Source organism: Pongo pygmaeus, chromosome 16 (assembly GCF_028885625.2).
Source record: "Pongo pygmaeus isolate AG05252 chromosome 16, NHGRI_mPonPyg2-v2.0_pri, whole genome shotgun sequence".
Taxonomy (NCBI): domain Eukaryota; kingdom Metazoa; phylum Chordata; class Mammalia; order Primates; family Hominidae; genus Pongo; species Pongo pygmaeus.
In genome coordinates, this window is record NC_072389.2 from 56,631,164 (window position 1) to 56,647,612 (window position 16,449).

The 16,449-nt window shown below is 45.1% G+C and overlaps 1 protein-coding gene across 2 annotated transcripts in view; it reads left to right on the top strand.

The window, feature by feature from the left end:
• The window catches only part of GLDN (gliomedin), a 66,173-nt gene extending 51,296 nt beyond the window's left edge, over nucleotides 1–14,877 (top strand). For both annotated transcript variants that reach the window (XM_054451898.2, XM_054451899.2), the window contains exons 5-10: nucleotides 1,699–1,845; nucleotides 4,372–4,500; nucleotides 7,056–7,139; nucleotides 7,238–7,363; nucleotides 8,457–8,607; nucleotides 11,151–14,877. In XM_054451898.2, the coding sequence (XP_054307873.1) occupies nucleotides 1,699–1,845; nucleotides 4,372–4,500; nucleotides 7,056–7,139; nucleotides 7,238–7,363; nucleotides 8,457–8,607; nucleotides 11,151–11,628 (1,115 nt within the window). In that variant the 3' untranslated portion in view covers nucleotides 11,629–14,877. The remainder of the gene's footprint in view (nucleotides 1–1,698; nucleotides 1,846–4,371; nucleotides 4,501–7,055; nucleotides 7,140–7,237; nucleotides 7,364–8,456; nucleotides 8,608–11,150) is intronic.
• Nucleotides 14,878–16,449: the final 1,572 nt, after the last annotated feature.

Genomic DNA, 16,449 nt, shown 5'->3' on the forward strand with positions numbered 1-16,449 from the left:
ATGGGTGCTAAATTGTATCAAATGCCTTTTCTATATCGTTGAGATGATCATATAATTTTTCTTGCTTAAATTGCTAATATGCTGAGTTACATGAACTGAATGATTCAAATTTTGGACTCTCAGCAGGCACAGAGTCAGGCAGTTAAATCACTGGCAGATAGGCTTTATCCTTTAGAAACTTGTGTTGAAACTTTGTAATGATGGGTCCACCGCAGCCTTTAACCTGGGGCTAACTTAGCCCCACTACTAAAACTAGACTTTTTCAAGGACTCTACCCAGTATTTCAGTATTTGATGAGATTTCCCCATGGCGGCCATGGGAATGAGAACTTTATCCTGTGTGAGCCCTGAGAATTTTATAGTGAACAGTGTGTGAATTCCTTTCCCAGCCCTCTGGAATTCCTTCATGTGTAGAAGTCATCCTTCAATCACAGGTTCAAGGGAGCCCTCTGCAGATCTGCAGGGCTCTTTCACACAGCTGTCTCCTCTCTGCTCTTCTATCTTGCAAATTCTAGCCATCTCCTTCTCCCCAGACTCTGATTTTTGGCCCCTCAACTTAGTGAGATTGACAGGCTATTTGAGATCCTTCTCCCTGTGCCACTGGGAACTACCTCCCAGCAGTGAACTGGGACAATCCAAGGGTGCTTTCACTGCTCAGGGTCCAAGGCTGACACAAGCTGTTACTTAGACCTTGACTGGTTTCTGGCAATGTGCGGAGGATAGCAATTTCTGTAGTCATAGCTCCCTGTGAACAGAGGCAGAAATTTCACCCACTACCTTTTGTTCACCATCCCTAGTAATGGTTGTCTTAAAGCAACTTTACCTGTTTTGCTATTGTGATTGAAAGTATTTTGCATTGGAATGTCACAGAAAAGGGCATTGAAGATGGAATCAGAGGCGCTTTGCTGCTCTGACTTGGCAGCATCTGTTATAACCACTGTGGGCCTTAGTTTCAATATCTGTAAAGTGAGAGTAAGGATGACTGCCCAGCCTACCACTCCAATATGTTGTGAGGAATAAACTAAATAATGTATTTAACACTCACTATTATGGCAGCAGACACACCCCTCTGAGCATCATGGTTGCAGACTTCTCATTAGGCCTTCCTTACCTTCTTTCCACTGTTGCTGTCATCGCCCCGTCTTGCGGTTCACTCCTCTCTCCAACCTGTTGGCTCAGCCAAATTTCTCTAAAAATAATCCAGCAGGCCGGGAGCAATGGCTCACACCTGTAATCCCAGCACTTTGGGAGGCCGAGGCAGGCGGATCACCTGAGGTCAGGAGTTCAAGACCAGTCTGGTCAACATGGCGAAACCCTGTCTGTATTTAAAATACAAAAATTAGATGGGTGTGGTGGCTCACACCTATAATCCCAGCTACTCTGGAGGCTGAGGCAGGAGAATTGCTTGAACCCGGGAGGCAGATGTTGCAGTGAGCCGAGATCGCGCTACTGCATACCAGCCTGGGTGACAGAGCCAGAGTCCATCTCAAAAAATAAATAAATAAATAAATAATCCAGCAGAGCCACCTGGAAATGCTGTTCTTTAATGAATGTATGGTCACACTGCTGCTCTAAAATGGTTATGAAAAGCTGTGTGTTTGGTATATGAAACTGCTTCCCTGGAAAGTACAATAATATAAAGTGGTATGCCAGAACTGTTTGCACCATAGGCTAATATGTCTTTTGTTTTTTTGGTCAGGGATACCTGGAGCTGCAGGAAATCCAGGGGAAAGGGGAGAAAAGGGAGACCATGGTGAACCGGGCCTGCAGGGAAATGAGGGCCCACCAGGGCAGAAGGGAGAAAAGGGTGACAAAGGAGATGTGTCCAACGATGTGCTCCTGGCAGGTAAGAGGGGTGCGCTGTGGCTCTCTTTGAGGGCTTGTGCGCCCAGAGAACTGCCTGGCTTCCAACACCAGGGCTGCTCCTGTGTCTTCTCTGCTTTATGGCCTTATGTGGCCATCTGTTTTGCAGCATGTTTTGGAGTTCTGTGCTTTCAAAGAGGAGAAACATGAGCATGTTACTGCATGTGGCAAGACCAGATCTGGGATCTAAGTGTAAGTGATTCAGGTAATTGGGTCTAAAAGCCATGGTTGACTTGAATGGAAGGAAGGAAGTTTTCTTTTCCAAGATATATTGAAATCCAGCACAATCCAGAATAAGACAAGTAAGCAGGCAACTTACGACACCTCAGAGGACAACCGACAGGAAGCACAAGCGTTTGCTTCAGTGATGAGGTTGAGCCATCCTCAGACCCTGATCCTAATGGCCTTTTTACATAGAATTGGGGCAAAATATTGTTGTGCCAAGCCCCGGTCAACCTCAGTAGGGATGGCAACGGATTCAAGAAGCCAAAGAAGAGACCCAGGGCCAGCAAATGTGACATGGGGCTTTACTGGGGCCTTCATACAGAGGAAAGAGTCCAGTGGTGGCAGGCTGGACAGGAGAACCACCTTAGGACAAAAACAGCCCAGGGGCATTGGGCTGGATGAGCTAACTCTCTTACCTGCAGCCCAGGGGCAGTGGACTGAGCAGCCACTTGCAAACAGCATGCAATTTACCTGGCATTTTCACTTAACACCTGTACTAGTCTGTTCTCATATTACTATAAATTACCTGAGACTGGGTAATTTATATATTTTAAAAAAGGTTTAATTGGCTCATAGTTCTGTAGGCTGTACAAGAGGCATGATGCTGGCATCTGCTCGGCTTCTGGAGAGGCCTCAGGAAACTTGTAATCATGGCAGAAGGTGAAGGGGGAGCAGGTACATCACATGGCAAGAGCAGGAGTGACAGACAGAGAGCGAGAGTGGGGTGTGATGTGCCACACACTTTTAAATGACCAAATCTCGCAATAACTCACTTATTACCAAGGAGATGACCCAAGCCATTCATGAAGGCTCTGCCTCCATGATCCAAACACCTCCCACAGACCCCACCTCCAACACTGGGGATTACAATTTGACATGAGATTTGGGTGCAATATCCACACCACATCAGCACCCTCCCCTTAACCACCTCCACCTGGCAACCTTCACTTAACCCAAAACTCAGGGCCCCAATTGCCTGCACTGCCCCTGTTCCGTGGGATGGGCCAGGGGCTCAGATGTTCCTCAAAACAAGGAACAAAGCTCTGAGTTGGCAACTCCCAGATTCCCTAGCTCTGAGCACACATTCAGATGCATCTGCCATCCAGGATCATTCTAAGGATACACTTCAGTTATTGCCATCAGGGGCGTTTCTCCTACAAATACAGTGGCTGCTTTTCCAGCCCAGGGGAAAAGCAGATAGTTGGTCTTTGTGGGAGAAGAGGGTAAGGGGCAGAAACCCACAAAGACAATAGCACAGAGGAAAGAGCAGGTGACAGCTGATTCTCATGGAGGAGCAGGAGGCAGAAGAATTTTAAAAGCACAGTACTTTGGAGATCATCTATATGATAAAAATATAACATGTAAATATAACTACGTAGTCAGTAAAGATTTATCAAATGCTGGAGAACACAATTTCTGAATCAGAGACTTTGCTAGTAGCTGGAAATAAGGAAGACATATCTGTCCTCAGGAAGCTAGGATGATGCTAAATGTTCAGAATAATGACCCTGAATCAGTTGCCCATCCAACCATCTATCCATCCATTCAGACTTGATTGAGTGCCTATTGTTTACCAGGCACTGTGCTTAGACCGAAGTATCAAGGAAAGATTGAACTGGGTTTAGCACATTTTGTTTCATGAACAGCAGATGTTGCTATGCAAAACATGTATAATTTAAGACGTGTTTTGACAGGGTAATATACATAAATGTATTTGAAAAATATAAAATTATATTACACTTCCGTCACATAGGAAATCTACACATCCAGAGTACCATGTTCCTCCATGCTGCTGACCAAGTGAGGGGTGATGACAAACCCTTCAGAAAAGCACCATCCCTTATGAACCCCAATTGAAAAGACCAGGTCAGAGCAGAGGGTGTCCCCTGGAGGAGAGTGGAGAGGGCGTAGGAGGTTGGGCCCCATCTGCTCTGCCTGCAGATCTCTGCCCCTTCCTGGTGGACAGAGACCTGCCTCCAGCTTCTGTGGCCCCACTTGTCCACTTGTAGAGAGACTGAAAAGGCTTATTTGGTCTGGCTGTGAGGAGGCAGCTAAAGAGACCTTAGCTGACCACTCTCTTCCCTTCTTCCCACCCTCTCTCCCTTCTTCTCTTCTTCCCTCCCTTTCTCTATTCCTCCCTCCCTCCCTCTCTTCCTCCCTTCCTCCCTCCCCTTTCCTTCCCTCTCTCCTTTCTCTCTTCTTCTCTCCGCTTCTCTGTCCCTCTCTCCCCTTCCCCCTTCTCCCTCTTCCCTCCTTCTCTCCCTTTCTCTCTCTCTCTCTCCAGGTGCCAAAGGTGACCAAGGCCCACCTGGTCCACCTGGGCCCCCAGGCCCTCCAGGTCCTCCAGGGCCCCCTGGAAGCAGAAGAGCCAAAGGTCCTCGGCAGCCAAACATGTTCAACGGCCAGTGCCCAGGTCACCACCTCTCCCCCATGGGGCCCGCCTCTTCTGTCAATTATTCCAAACTCTTGATCTGCACCCCAGGCTCTATGACCAGATTTGTTTTAATAGAGGGAGGAGGGTTTTGTCCAAAATGAGAGTTCCCTTCTTGCAAACTTCTCACAGGAGGTCTTCATAGTCTGCCCCAGGGCTTAGGACCAGGAAGAGTTTTAGAATTAGGCCTCCCACTCCCCTTCCCTCCTCCTGCTTCCTTCATTTACCAGCAGACCAGTCCTTCTCCTTGCTCTGTCCACCATCTCTCCCCCCAAAATGGTCTGGAAAGCTAAACTGCTAATTTTTTGCGCTCTTGGGAAGTGAGAAGCTTGAATGATGCTCAGGAGATGAAGGGGAAGTTTGGTTTGGTTAAGTCCTCACGAATAGTAACAACAGTGCTACATTAAGCCAGGCACAGGGCTATGTGTTTATTTAAATCTCACAACAATCGTATGATATTGGAATCATTATTGTGTCCAACTTACAGATAATAAAACTGATACCCTAAAGAGCTAAGGAACTTGCCCAAGATCCCTCCAGGAGTAAGTAGCGGAGCTAGGATTCAAGCCCAGTTCTGCCTAACTGTAAAGTCCCAGCTCTCAGGGCATCTTCCATTTAGATAGAAATTCACACTTTGAGACCTGACCCAAGGTCAAGCCAACCAAGAGCAAGGAATACTTGACCTCGGGTGGACTTGTTCTTCAGCCAATTTGTGGCACAGTGGCCACAGGGTTGAAAGCTAACTGGAAATCAAGGATTATATTAATGGAAAATACTTCTAGGGTGATGCTAGGACTTCTCTCCCAAAGGAGTGACCTAGGATTTGTCACCTAACTGAAACTATGAGGAGGGCCACTTGCGGCCATCTCCTCAATGGCACTCATAAGGAGGATCCTCACTGGAACTTCTCAGCCTTGCTGTGGCCATTGCTGTCATTTTCCTAAACAGTCTTGGTTCTGTTTGGTGCACTGTTCTTTCTGGAAGACGTTTGGGGGCACACAGTCAGCTGTCAAAGTGGGCGAATCTGTGCTTTCGAAGATGGCACCATCCCCCTCCCCAACTCAGTGGTTCCTGATTATAATTCTGCTATGTGAAACCACAGCTGAGCTTCTCCTCCGCTGGGCTGCCGTGCAGTGCCTCCCCAGCCATTAGCATCAGCCCTTTGCTCAGCTTCCCTTGAAGAACAAACTGAGCAAGACCTCCCCTGAGAGAAGGGGGCTGTGACCTGAGCTTTTGCAGAATTCTAATTTGCCACAGGCTCTGCCAGCCAGTGACAGCCCTTGTCTGGAAAGGCAGTCTCCTGGGCTTAGCCTAATCTACCAGGGGGCTGGATCGGCAGGGGCTGGATGCAGAGTAAGGAAAATGGCTTTAAATGAAAGACATTATCTTCCACTCTCCCTCCTAGAAATGAGTCTTTGGTTGCCAGGCATTTGCGGCTGAACTTGGCCGTCTCTTCTGCTCCAACTCCATGTCTTTAATACCCTGTAGTTCCCTAAGTGGAAACCCCAGTTGAAACTCCGGGGGCAGCAGGATTGCCCATGGGAAGTTGTAACAGATCCCCGACACCACTCTCATCAGGTGACAGAAGGACTTCAGGGAAACACAGGCCTATCCAGCTAGAAGGAAGCTTAGAGGTCATGGAGGGTCGGGTCCCATTATTTTACTGATAAAGAAGCCCTTCAGATTACCCTCAAGATTTCCATCAAGCAACCACAAGGTGATTTGAACCTCTCAGGATTTGAGTGGGCCTGCGGTTCAGTCCATGTCCTGTCCTCTTCACCCTGGCCACATTCATCCTCCTCCCTCCTCTCCCTCAGGTTTGCTTCTGCTGCCCTAAGGCACCTCTTCACCAAAGGTCTAAATTCAGCCCATTCATTAAGGGGGACACTGATAACCTGAGGAGGATGAATCACAGCTCAGCTGTAGCCTCAAGCCAACTTGAACCAGGCCCCCGTCAAGGACCTGTGTTTCTCTAGGCCCTTAGACAGAGACAGTGGGGAAATGGTCATGAGGGGACTCCCATGTCTCTGGGCTGGATGGAATCTAGATTACTTCTTCCAGGAAGATGCTGCATAAAGTGGACCATCCCATTCTCTGGGGCTGCTACTTCACAGCTTCCACCAGCTTCCCTGAAAGTGAAAATCCTTCCAGAACAATGCAATCATGATAGTGATGCCACCTGCCAGACAGGCCAGGAAGGCATCAGTAAGCCTCTCATTTCCCCAAATTGCTGAGGCCTTGAACAGGCTGGCTCAGGCCACTTTGTCGCTTTTACTGACATTCGTTTGGGATTGTATTATCTTAGCAACTGTACTCCTGAAATCTTCCTGGGAGCTCAATAAGCAGGGCGAAGAATTTGGAAGGCTATGACTTGGAGTTGCTTAAAAGCAAGCAACCAAGGAATCTGGTGATCTATTGCAAGGGATGCTTATGAGACTAGAGTCTGGAATGAGGTGGGGAAGAGCAGCAGGTATAAAGTCCAACAAATCTCACTGTGCCAACCGTATTTGCTCTGATGATTATTGTTGTCATTTTAGGTGAGACTTGTGCCATACCAAATGATGATACCTTGGTTGGAAAAGCTGATGAGAAAGCCAGTGAACACCATTCCCCACAAGCAGGTATAGAAACAAAGCATCCTGTCTTGAAATTCAGAAATTGAATGCCTTCAAGGCATAATTGGCAGGTAAGTGACCTTCTTTTTCTCTTCTTTTGGCAGAATCCATGATCACTTCCATTGGAAACCCAGTGCAAGTACTGAAAGTGACAGAGACATTTGGGACTTGGATAAGAGAGTCGGCTAACAAGAGTGACGACCGGATTTGGGTGACAGAGCATTTTTCAGGTACTTGCATTTGGCCGATGACCCATATCTGTGTGGTAACTGTATTTTTCATCTGTTGCCTACCTTTGGGAGTATTCCATTTGTGTGTGTCTGAAATCCCCGGTAGCTAGTGTAATAAATGTCTCTTTATTTTAGAAAGACCAATGAGTGGGCAGAAAACTTTCTTCCTTTGAACATGCTGGTGGCAAGCATTGAAGTTCAGGTCACAGGGGCATGACGAGGGTAACCCAGATATCGCCTGTTTTAGGACAAGTATCCAGAAGGAAACAAATAGCATTATGACTGCAGGCCTCATAAACCTCCACACCATAATGGGAAAAAAATGTCAGAGACGAAATCCTTGTACACCATCCATCTTTCTCTAAGGTTGCCCCCCTCCCAGAAGAGTACTTTTGGCCATCTTTCCCAGCCACCTGTTGGACAGAGAGCCCAGGGAGAAGGTGAAGTTCCACCTTGCAGTTACACTGTATCTGAGCAGGACCCTAGTTGTACTGTCCCAAAGAGACGTGGTCAGGAATTGCTAGTGGTAGTAACAGTTGCCTCATTAAAGGAGGGGTCTGGCCATAATCACTGGTTGGAGAAATAGCTGAGAAGAAATCACTTCTTTATTTCATCAAGGCCAGTTATTCAATTGGGAAGCTGGTAGTAACTGCCCAGATTACCAGGATTTGGGGACTCAAAAAGAAAGTAATATTGTTCATTAGTAGTGGCTGCTGCACAGTGCAGGAAGAGGTGGGAGAAGGCAAGAGGTGACCGCCCAAGTGCCAAGTATCTGCTATTCCCGGTGAAGGCCTATGCCACTCTCATAGAGAGTTTGATAAACAGTATAGAGTGGGGTGGGAGAGGGTGATACATAGTTCTCCCAGGAGGAGCCAGGCCAGCTCGATGTCTACCACATTTGAAAAACATTTCAGAAATCCATATGGAGAACTGAACTTTGAGCTTGGGAGTCTTAGACTCTCACACTGGACAAGGGACCTTAGGGAACATTTCACTCTCAACTTCCCTCCTTTGAAATTCCTCCCAAGGACTCCCTCCCAAGCTGTGATTGCTGGAGGCAGGTAACAGCCTCTCCCTGGCTTCCCTCCTACAGGCATCATGGTGAAGGAATTCAAGAACCAGCCCTCACTTCTGAATGGCAGTTACACATTCATCCACCTTCCGTATTATTTCCATGGCTGTGGGCACGTTGTTTACAACAACTCTCTCTACTACCACAAAGGGGGATCCAACACCATAGTGAGGTGAGTCACACCACGGCACCTTCTCACACCTCTCAGGCAGCACCTGTGCTGTGGTGCTTTTGTGAGCAATTAGGGGTAGGGACTGTGTTTTCATCATCTTTGTGTCCTTAGGGCTGACACACTGAGGTCAATCAGGGTTTGTCGACTGAATGGATCACACGATATGTTAGTGAGCCCCATGGCCCAGCCCCTGCCTGGGGTCTGCATTTGTTGCTGGTCTGGACAGCCCGAGGAAGGTCAGAGCCAGGGAGAGGTAGACCTGGAATGGTGATGGCCATGGCTTCCCCATCGTCTGAGAGAGAAGCAGTCCGAACTCATAGCTCCCCCTGGTGGAACGTGCTGCTGCTCCCTGATAAAGTTTTGTTTTGGAAAACCTTGGGTGTGGGGAATTTCATGTCACAGCTGAGATTATTGAAGACTGGGGAATGAACCCCTAGTCAAGCGTCTCTGCCTTCAGATCCGTCTGTCATCCTGATGGAGTCCTCTCAGGCCACCCTCTGCTCTCCCATGGGGAAGGGAGGAGGGTCACCTGGGTAGACACTGCCCAAGGCAGCTGCTGAGCCTTCCCCACAAGAGTTGCTGACGTTCTGTCTTTAGGGTTCAAGAAGAGGAAATCAAGCTCTGGCCTTTGGAGGCAGAAGCAGGTCGTCTTGGGCAAATCAAGAGAGCAATGAACCGAAAGCCAGGACACCTGGTTTCTGGCTTCAACTCTTCTGCCTCCTCTATGGCCTTGGACAAGAGACAGCACTTCCTGTGTCTCCCTGTCCTCAACTGAAAACAAAAAGATGGACTCCAGCCTCTGAGTCCTGCTAGCTCTTCCACTATCTGAAACAGTAAACCCAGTATTATGAATGCCACAGTCCTACTCATTCAAAACAAGAGACAGTGACTTTGAGGGAGGACTCGGTCCCTTCTCTCTCCCTCATCCTTCTCCTACCCTTAGTGAGGTCCAGCTTTAACAACCTTTGGCATTTGAATGCTCAGGTTAGAATGGAGCGAGTTTCCTAGTGCAATATGTGATATGATCAGACACATCAGACACTGGCATCAGCCGTGGCGGGAAGCATCCCCCCCCTTTGCCTCTCACTTCCATCTACATGACACCCCCATCATCATCTCTACACCTTCCTGGCCGCCCCATTTGGGCAGTCTTGTGCTAGTAGAAAAAGACAACTGACCTACCACCTGCCCGGCAGTCCCCACTCTCAAGACACACTCCTTCCTCCGATGCTTCTCACTGAATCTTGTGGTTCCCTGCTGCCATGTTATATAGGGCTATTGCCACACGGAGGTGGGGTGGGGGGCAGTTCTGTGGTAGATAACCCCCACAGTGAGAATTGGCCTCTTCAAGGAGGTGTATCTTCTAAGGAAGCTAAGTTTGGATGCAGTGGTTAGGAGGCTGTACTGCTCTATGCCAGGCCACGGGCTGGGACCTGATGGAGAAGCAGAGCTGAATTTGACCCTGTAATTGCTGGGAGAGATGGGTCTCACCAAGGAATGCAGCTGTAAGGTGCTAGGACTAGACAGGGCCAAATGGCAGCACTAAACCCCAGGTATTCAGAGGAAGGAGAACTCCTGCGTACTGAGATGTGCAGGGACCTTCCCAAGCCTCACTCTTCTATAGTTTCTTCACGGTTTCTTGATAGACTTCAAGTCTGTTATGCTCAAGTGCATATCCACAGATGCACACAGTTCATGTTTCTTCTGCTGCTCAATGGCACCCTCTGGTGTTTTCTTTTAGCCTAACGTTCCTGAATTTTCATTCCTGGAGTTACGTACCTTTCGAATTATAATTCACTTTTATGATACAGCCTAGAGTTGGAATCTGTCAAATCATACAGCCTCCAGGAGCTAAGGGGCATGAGATTCCATGCCATAGTTTAATGTATCCAGCCACTTACTTGACAAGAAAATAGTTTTCACAGTCATGACTTTGCAACAGCCCTTCTCACCTGGTGACTTTCTTCTTAACTTAGCAGGCTGTGAAACTCTTTTTTTAAAAAATTTCAGCAGGGAGTAAAGGAATAACCCCCACACTTAGAGTTAGAAACCCTAAGTTCAACCTCCGGCTCTGCCTCTTACTTGTATTCATGGGCCAGTTGCTTCCCATCTTTTGCTTATGAAATGAAAAGATTAGACTAGATCCTCTTTTACAGCCCCCTTGCAGCTCTAAGAATCTTTGAGGGGGCATTTCAGGAGGTCAACAAACATCTGGGCACTAGTGAAGTGGGGGTCACATGGCTAGTAAGTGGTCACTCAGATGCAAATTCATTCTGACTTTAGTGATTATTCTCTTTAACACCACACGACTGTCTCCCTGTTGCCTCTGCTAGCACAGCAAGTCATTGTCTCTTACATCCTCACTGCTCACAGCATTGCCCAAGGACCAGCAGAGCAGGCATTACCTGGGAGCTTGTAAGAAATGCAAAATCCCAGCCCTCACCCCAGACCCACTAACTCAGTTTAATAGAGGAGACTAATAAACCCCCTGTGTCCACAGAAACGGTGATTCATGTCTACTTTTCTTTGTTTGGATATTTCAGATTTGAATTTGGCCAGCAAACATCCCAGACTCTGAAGCTTGAAAATGCCTTGTATTTTGATCGAAAATACCTTTTTGCAAATTCCAAAACTTACTTCAATCTAGCTGTAGATGAAAAGGGCCTTTGGATTATCTATGCGTCAAGTGTGGACGGCTCGAGCATTCTTGTAGCACAACTGGATGAGAGGACATTCTCAGTGGTACAACACATCAATACCACGTACCCCAAATCCAAGGCCGGCAACGCCTTCATTGCCCGAGGAATCCTCTATGTCACAGACACCAAAGATATGAGGGTCACATTTGCCTTTGATTTGTTAGGAGGGAAACAGATCAATGCAAACTTTGATTTAAGAACTTCCCAGTCTGTTCTTGCCATGTTAGCATACAACATGAGAGATCAGCATTTATATTCATGGGAAGATGGCCATTTAATGCTTTATCCTGTGCAGTTTTTGTCAACCACCTTAAGTCAGTGATGTGCTGCATTCGGCTCCCTTCAGCAAATTTCAGGGGTTTTCTGGGACCACTTCTCTCCCAACAGGAAATTTGTTTTTTTAACAGCAGCCAGATGTTTAGAAAATAACCTCATAAATGTTTATATGGTCAGTGAGCCCCCCTTAGTGAAATAGCAACAGACTGGAAGTTGAAATGGCTGAGATTTGGTGATCTCCCCACAGCTGGCTCTGCAAGTTACCTCTTTCTCCTTGGGCCTTAGTTTCCCCATTGGTAATCTGAATTGGCTAAGATGATTGGAGAGATTTTCTCTACCTGTAGAAAATTTGGTGATTCTTGGTGGCTGCTCTTCTCACAACTTTTATGTATCTGCTTCTGTCGTTTAGCTTTTTTAGCCACATGCTGACCAAATTTACCTTTGAGTTGATAAGTCCAGTGGCTTGAGTAGTGAATCCCTCAGTGCTGACTTATATCTGGTTCTTTGAAAAAATGCATTGACTCTTTAAGACATCTAAAGTATCACATTATCCATAATTTATTGCTTTTCTTTGCATCTGCACCTGCCACCACAGACTAATCATTACCCTCAGCTGCTGATTGGGCAGCTGTGAGATTAGCAAAAGCCAGGGACAGCTACATGTTCAGGTTTCTTTTTTTTTTTTTTTTCCAATAAGCTATTTTTTTTCTTTTCTTATTTTAAATAGAGAGTCTTGCTATGTTTCCCAGGCTGGTCTTGAACTCCTGGGGCTCAAGTGATCCTCCTGACTTGGCCTCCCAAAATGCTGGGATTACAGGCATGTGTGCCTGGCCCAGGTTTCTTAATCAAACAGAATCACGATCTTCCAGGTTCCCCCCAGTTTCTGATCATGTTGATTTGTAGCTGTGGATCATGAACACTGAATCCTTAGATCACTCTGACTTCTTATGCTTCTCCTGTGGATCCACTATCAAAGTATTAAATGCTGTGTAAGTAGACATTAATCTGGCTGGAACCATGGGAAGCACTTTGCAGTGTTCAGAAGAGAGGCGCCATTTGTGGCTATTATGTAGAACTGGGCCAGAGCCAGTCCATTGCCTGTTTTTTTAAATAAGGTTTTACTGAGCACAGCCACACTCATCTGTTTATGCAGTACGGCCTGACATTGCTTTTGCTCTGCAATAGCAGAGTCGAGTCATTGCAACAAAGGGCATATGGCCCCACAGTGCCTAAAATATTGACTAGCTACCCCTTTATGGAAAAAGGTTGCTGACTCCTGATAAAGAATATAAAGTGAGCCTGATTCTTGAAAATATCAGAATCAGAGCCTGTTTTGTTTTGTTCTAAACTAAGAAGCCGCATAGGATGTGACTTGCATTTTGAGTAGAGGGGAAGGGTGATAACGGTGTAAGATGAAGTGGCCCTCCACAAAGGCCGGTTAGGGGACTGTTCTTTCTCTAACATAGTTTTAAAGGATGTGATCTGGTTCCCTTGGATGCCAGGAGAGAATCCAGTTGAACTTGCTCCTAAATGCTCTTAAATATGCATATTTTCTGCCAACTCACTTCTTTAAACAGCTTTCAGCCCAGCACTGCAGCCCCCGGAAGGGCCACTGCGAATAGAGAGGAAGCTGGAAAAGTTCCTGGGGCTCTGCAGCCAGGAAGGGGAACCAGGGCAAATCTTATGTAAAGATTTTTCAGCAACTTGTCCCAATTTGTGTGTGTTCTGAAACTTTTTCTTTGGGACCAAATTCATTCTCAGTGGCCCTGAGCTCAATACATTATTAACAGCAGTATTTTAAAACTTAGGGGATGAACTGGGCATGGTGGCACATAACTGTAATCCCAGCTACTCTGGAGGCAGGGATGGGAGGATCACTTGAGGCCAGGATCTCAGGACCAGCCTAGAGAGACCCCATCTCTAAAAAATAAAATATAAGTAAATAAAACTTAGGGGATATACAGATTTAAATATTCAAATCTCCCTGCTCCCCTGAAAGTCCCCAGGCAGCTGTTAGTGACTTGTTTGTTGTGTTCTCAATATGATGGCTATTTGAAACTTCACCTACTTTTTCATTAGATTGGTTGTGCCATGTCACCTTAGCTTTTAAAAATACTCTTTTCAGATTCACGTTTTCTAACAAAGAGTCTCATGTTCAAGATCAATATGTCTAATAAGTGCTGGTGTCCTTTTAAAGTATTTAAATATATATGTTGCTGTTGCTGAATACAGGAGACCGGGATAGGAATATAGTTTCATGATAATAGTATATACAATACTAATTGTATATAAGGTAGCAACCAAAGGAGGTTGTTAATTAGCACATATTCCTTTTAGAAAAATGTTTTAGAAACCTCAGTCTTGATATCTGAGCTATCTTGGCTCCCTTACTTGTGAGTAAGGGATCATGCTCACCACTGGAGAAGCTTACACTGGGACTTTTTTTCTTTTTTCTTTTTTTTTTTTTTGCTATGACAGAGTAATGCTAATGTAAGGACAACTGAGTTTGATCAGTGTTTAATGGCAGTGGGTAATCTTATCTGATTGTCTTTAAAAGTGAAAAGGATTAAGATTTTATTCTTTCTCGTAAACATTACTTGATTTTTTAAAAAAGTTTTGGGCTCACTGCTAAAATAGAGTATATAACCGAATGTTTTTAAGTCAAGATACTGTTTTAGGAGTTTACCCTTTCATTTATAACCAAAGTTGCGCTAAAGCACTTTCCAAATATCTGCACTTCTAATGTCAGAATCAAACCAGATAATTCTCTAATTCTTCTTTAATCTAAAGTAGATAGCTTCCCACTGGAAAGTAAATAAAGCCATCCCTCCCAACCTCAAAGCTAGGCCACACTCTATTTCAAAGCATTTTCTTTCCACTGATAAGGTGGCCTCCTGAAGCCAAGCAGGTGGTTCTGGTCTCAAAGTATCGTTAGGCACAGGTGCTATGAAAGAAAAAGTTCTGGGGTGGAAGTTTTAAGATGAGGAGTTCTGATCTTAGGCATCGTAACAGTCACAAGGTGAAAAGTCAAATGAAACAGTACAATTCTTGACGAGTGAGGTGTCATCTTCCAATCACACAGAGGACATTTTGGCTGTGATCATCTGATGGCAAGTGAAGGAGAAATGAGTGATAGGGCTTTTCATTTTCATCCAGGTGCTGTGGCCCTGTGTTTCACAGCATTAAGAGTCATAATTTCCAACCTGCACAGATCCTGAACAACAAATGAATAATGATGAATGTCTTTTTGGTTGTAATTTAACAAGTCAAATAAAATAATCATTGCTGAGCACAATCACATGTTGAAACAAGTGTGTTGTTATTTTTACCTCTTGTTAATTTATATGTAACATTTAAAAGAAAAAATCCAAAACAATATTGTGGTAGAATTATATTAGTTGCTCCTCTGTGGAAACTCAATTTGCTAGCTCCTTCTGAATACGTACTGAAAAATTGTTGATATGGACTGTCTTTATAAGAAAACATGAGCAATGGAAATCTAGTACTAGAACTGGGTTATACGTAGACATAAATGCAGTCAAGATTTGCCAATTCATCAGCATGGGCAAGGCAATTGAGGATATAATATTTGAGGCTAAAAATTAAAAGAAAAATTTAAAACTGGATTTATGTGAATTTGGGCAAGTCTCTTAATCCCTCAGAGCCTCTTTCATCTATAAAACATGTCTAAAAAAAGTAATAGTATTTACTTCCCTTGGCTTTTCTATATGAAATGCTCTGATAATTATACAATTCTTGGCGAATTATAATTGTTACTTTTATTGTTCCTCCCTGCAGGGAACCAGAGTGACCCTGTTGTTCTTTTTTTTTTTCTTTTTTTATACTTTAAGTTCTAGGGTACATGTGCACAACGTGCCGGTTACATATGTATACATGTGCCATGTTGGTGTGCTGCACCCATCAACTCGTCATTTACATTAGGTATATCTCCTAATGCTATCCCTCCCCCCTCACCCCACGACAGGCCTCGGTGTGTGGTGTTCCCCACCCTGTGTCCAAGTGTTCCCATTGTTCAATTCCCACCTATGGGTGAGAACATGTGGTATTTGGTTTTCTGTCCTTGCAATAGTTTGCTCAGAATGATGGTTTCCAGCTTCATCCATGTCCCTACAGAGGACATGAACTCATCCGTTTTTATGGCTGCATAGTATTCCATGGTGTATATGTCCCACATTTTCTTAATCCAGTCTATCACTGATGGACATTTGGGTTGGTTCCAAGTCTTTGCTATTGTGAATAGTGCCGCAATAAACATATGTGTGCTTATTCACATGGTGTCCCTAACCATTTCTGCAGCCCTAGATAAGGCCATAAGAACAACAGGGTCTTTATAGCAGCCCCTGTTGTTCTTATGGCCTTATCTAGGGCTGCAGAAATGGTTAGGGACACCATGTGAATAGTTTCCATGGGCTGAGACCAAGGACCTGGTAGATCAAGTAACACTGTCACAACGCCAATAAATGGTCCCTTAGTTATACAACAAATTTACATAAAACTCCCCAAATAATGAAAAAATGGTTCAAGTACATATTACCTTGACCTATAGAGCTTCTTTCTAACCTTCCCTAGAAGTGCCTGTTACTGGACTATTGTAATTGAAATACTACAAAGTGAAAAAGAAAAGTCCAAGGAGAAAATAATAGTCTCACCCCTTTAAGTGGACCATTCAGACCGTGCATGTGATTTTAAGATCTCTAATCTTCTATTTATTCACTGTAAAGATTTTAAAAAAGGATGAAATTGGTCTTTCAGTCCCACTGCTGTTTCCTCCAAACACTCTGCTACGATTGAGCTCAACAACTGAGTTAAGCTTTAATAAAGAAGTGGTTTAAACTACTTCTAAAAT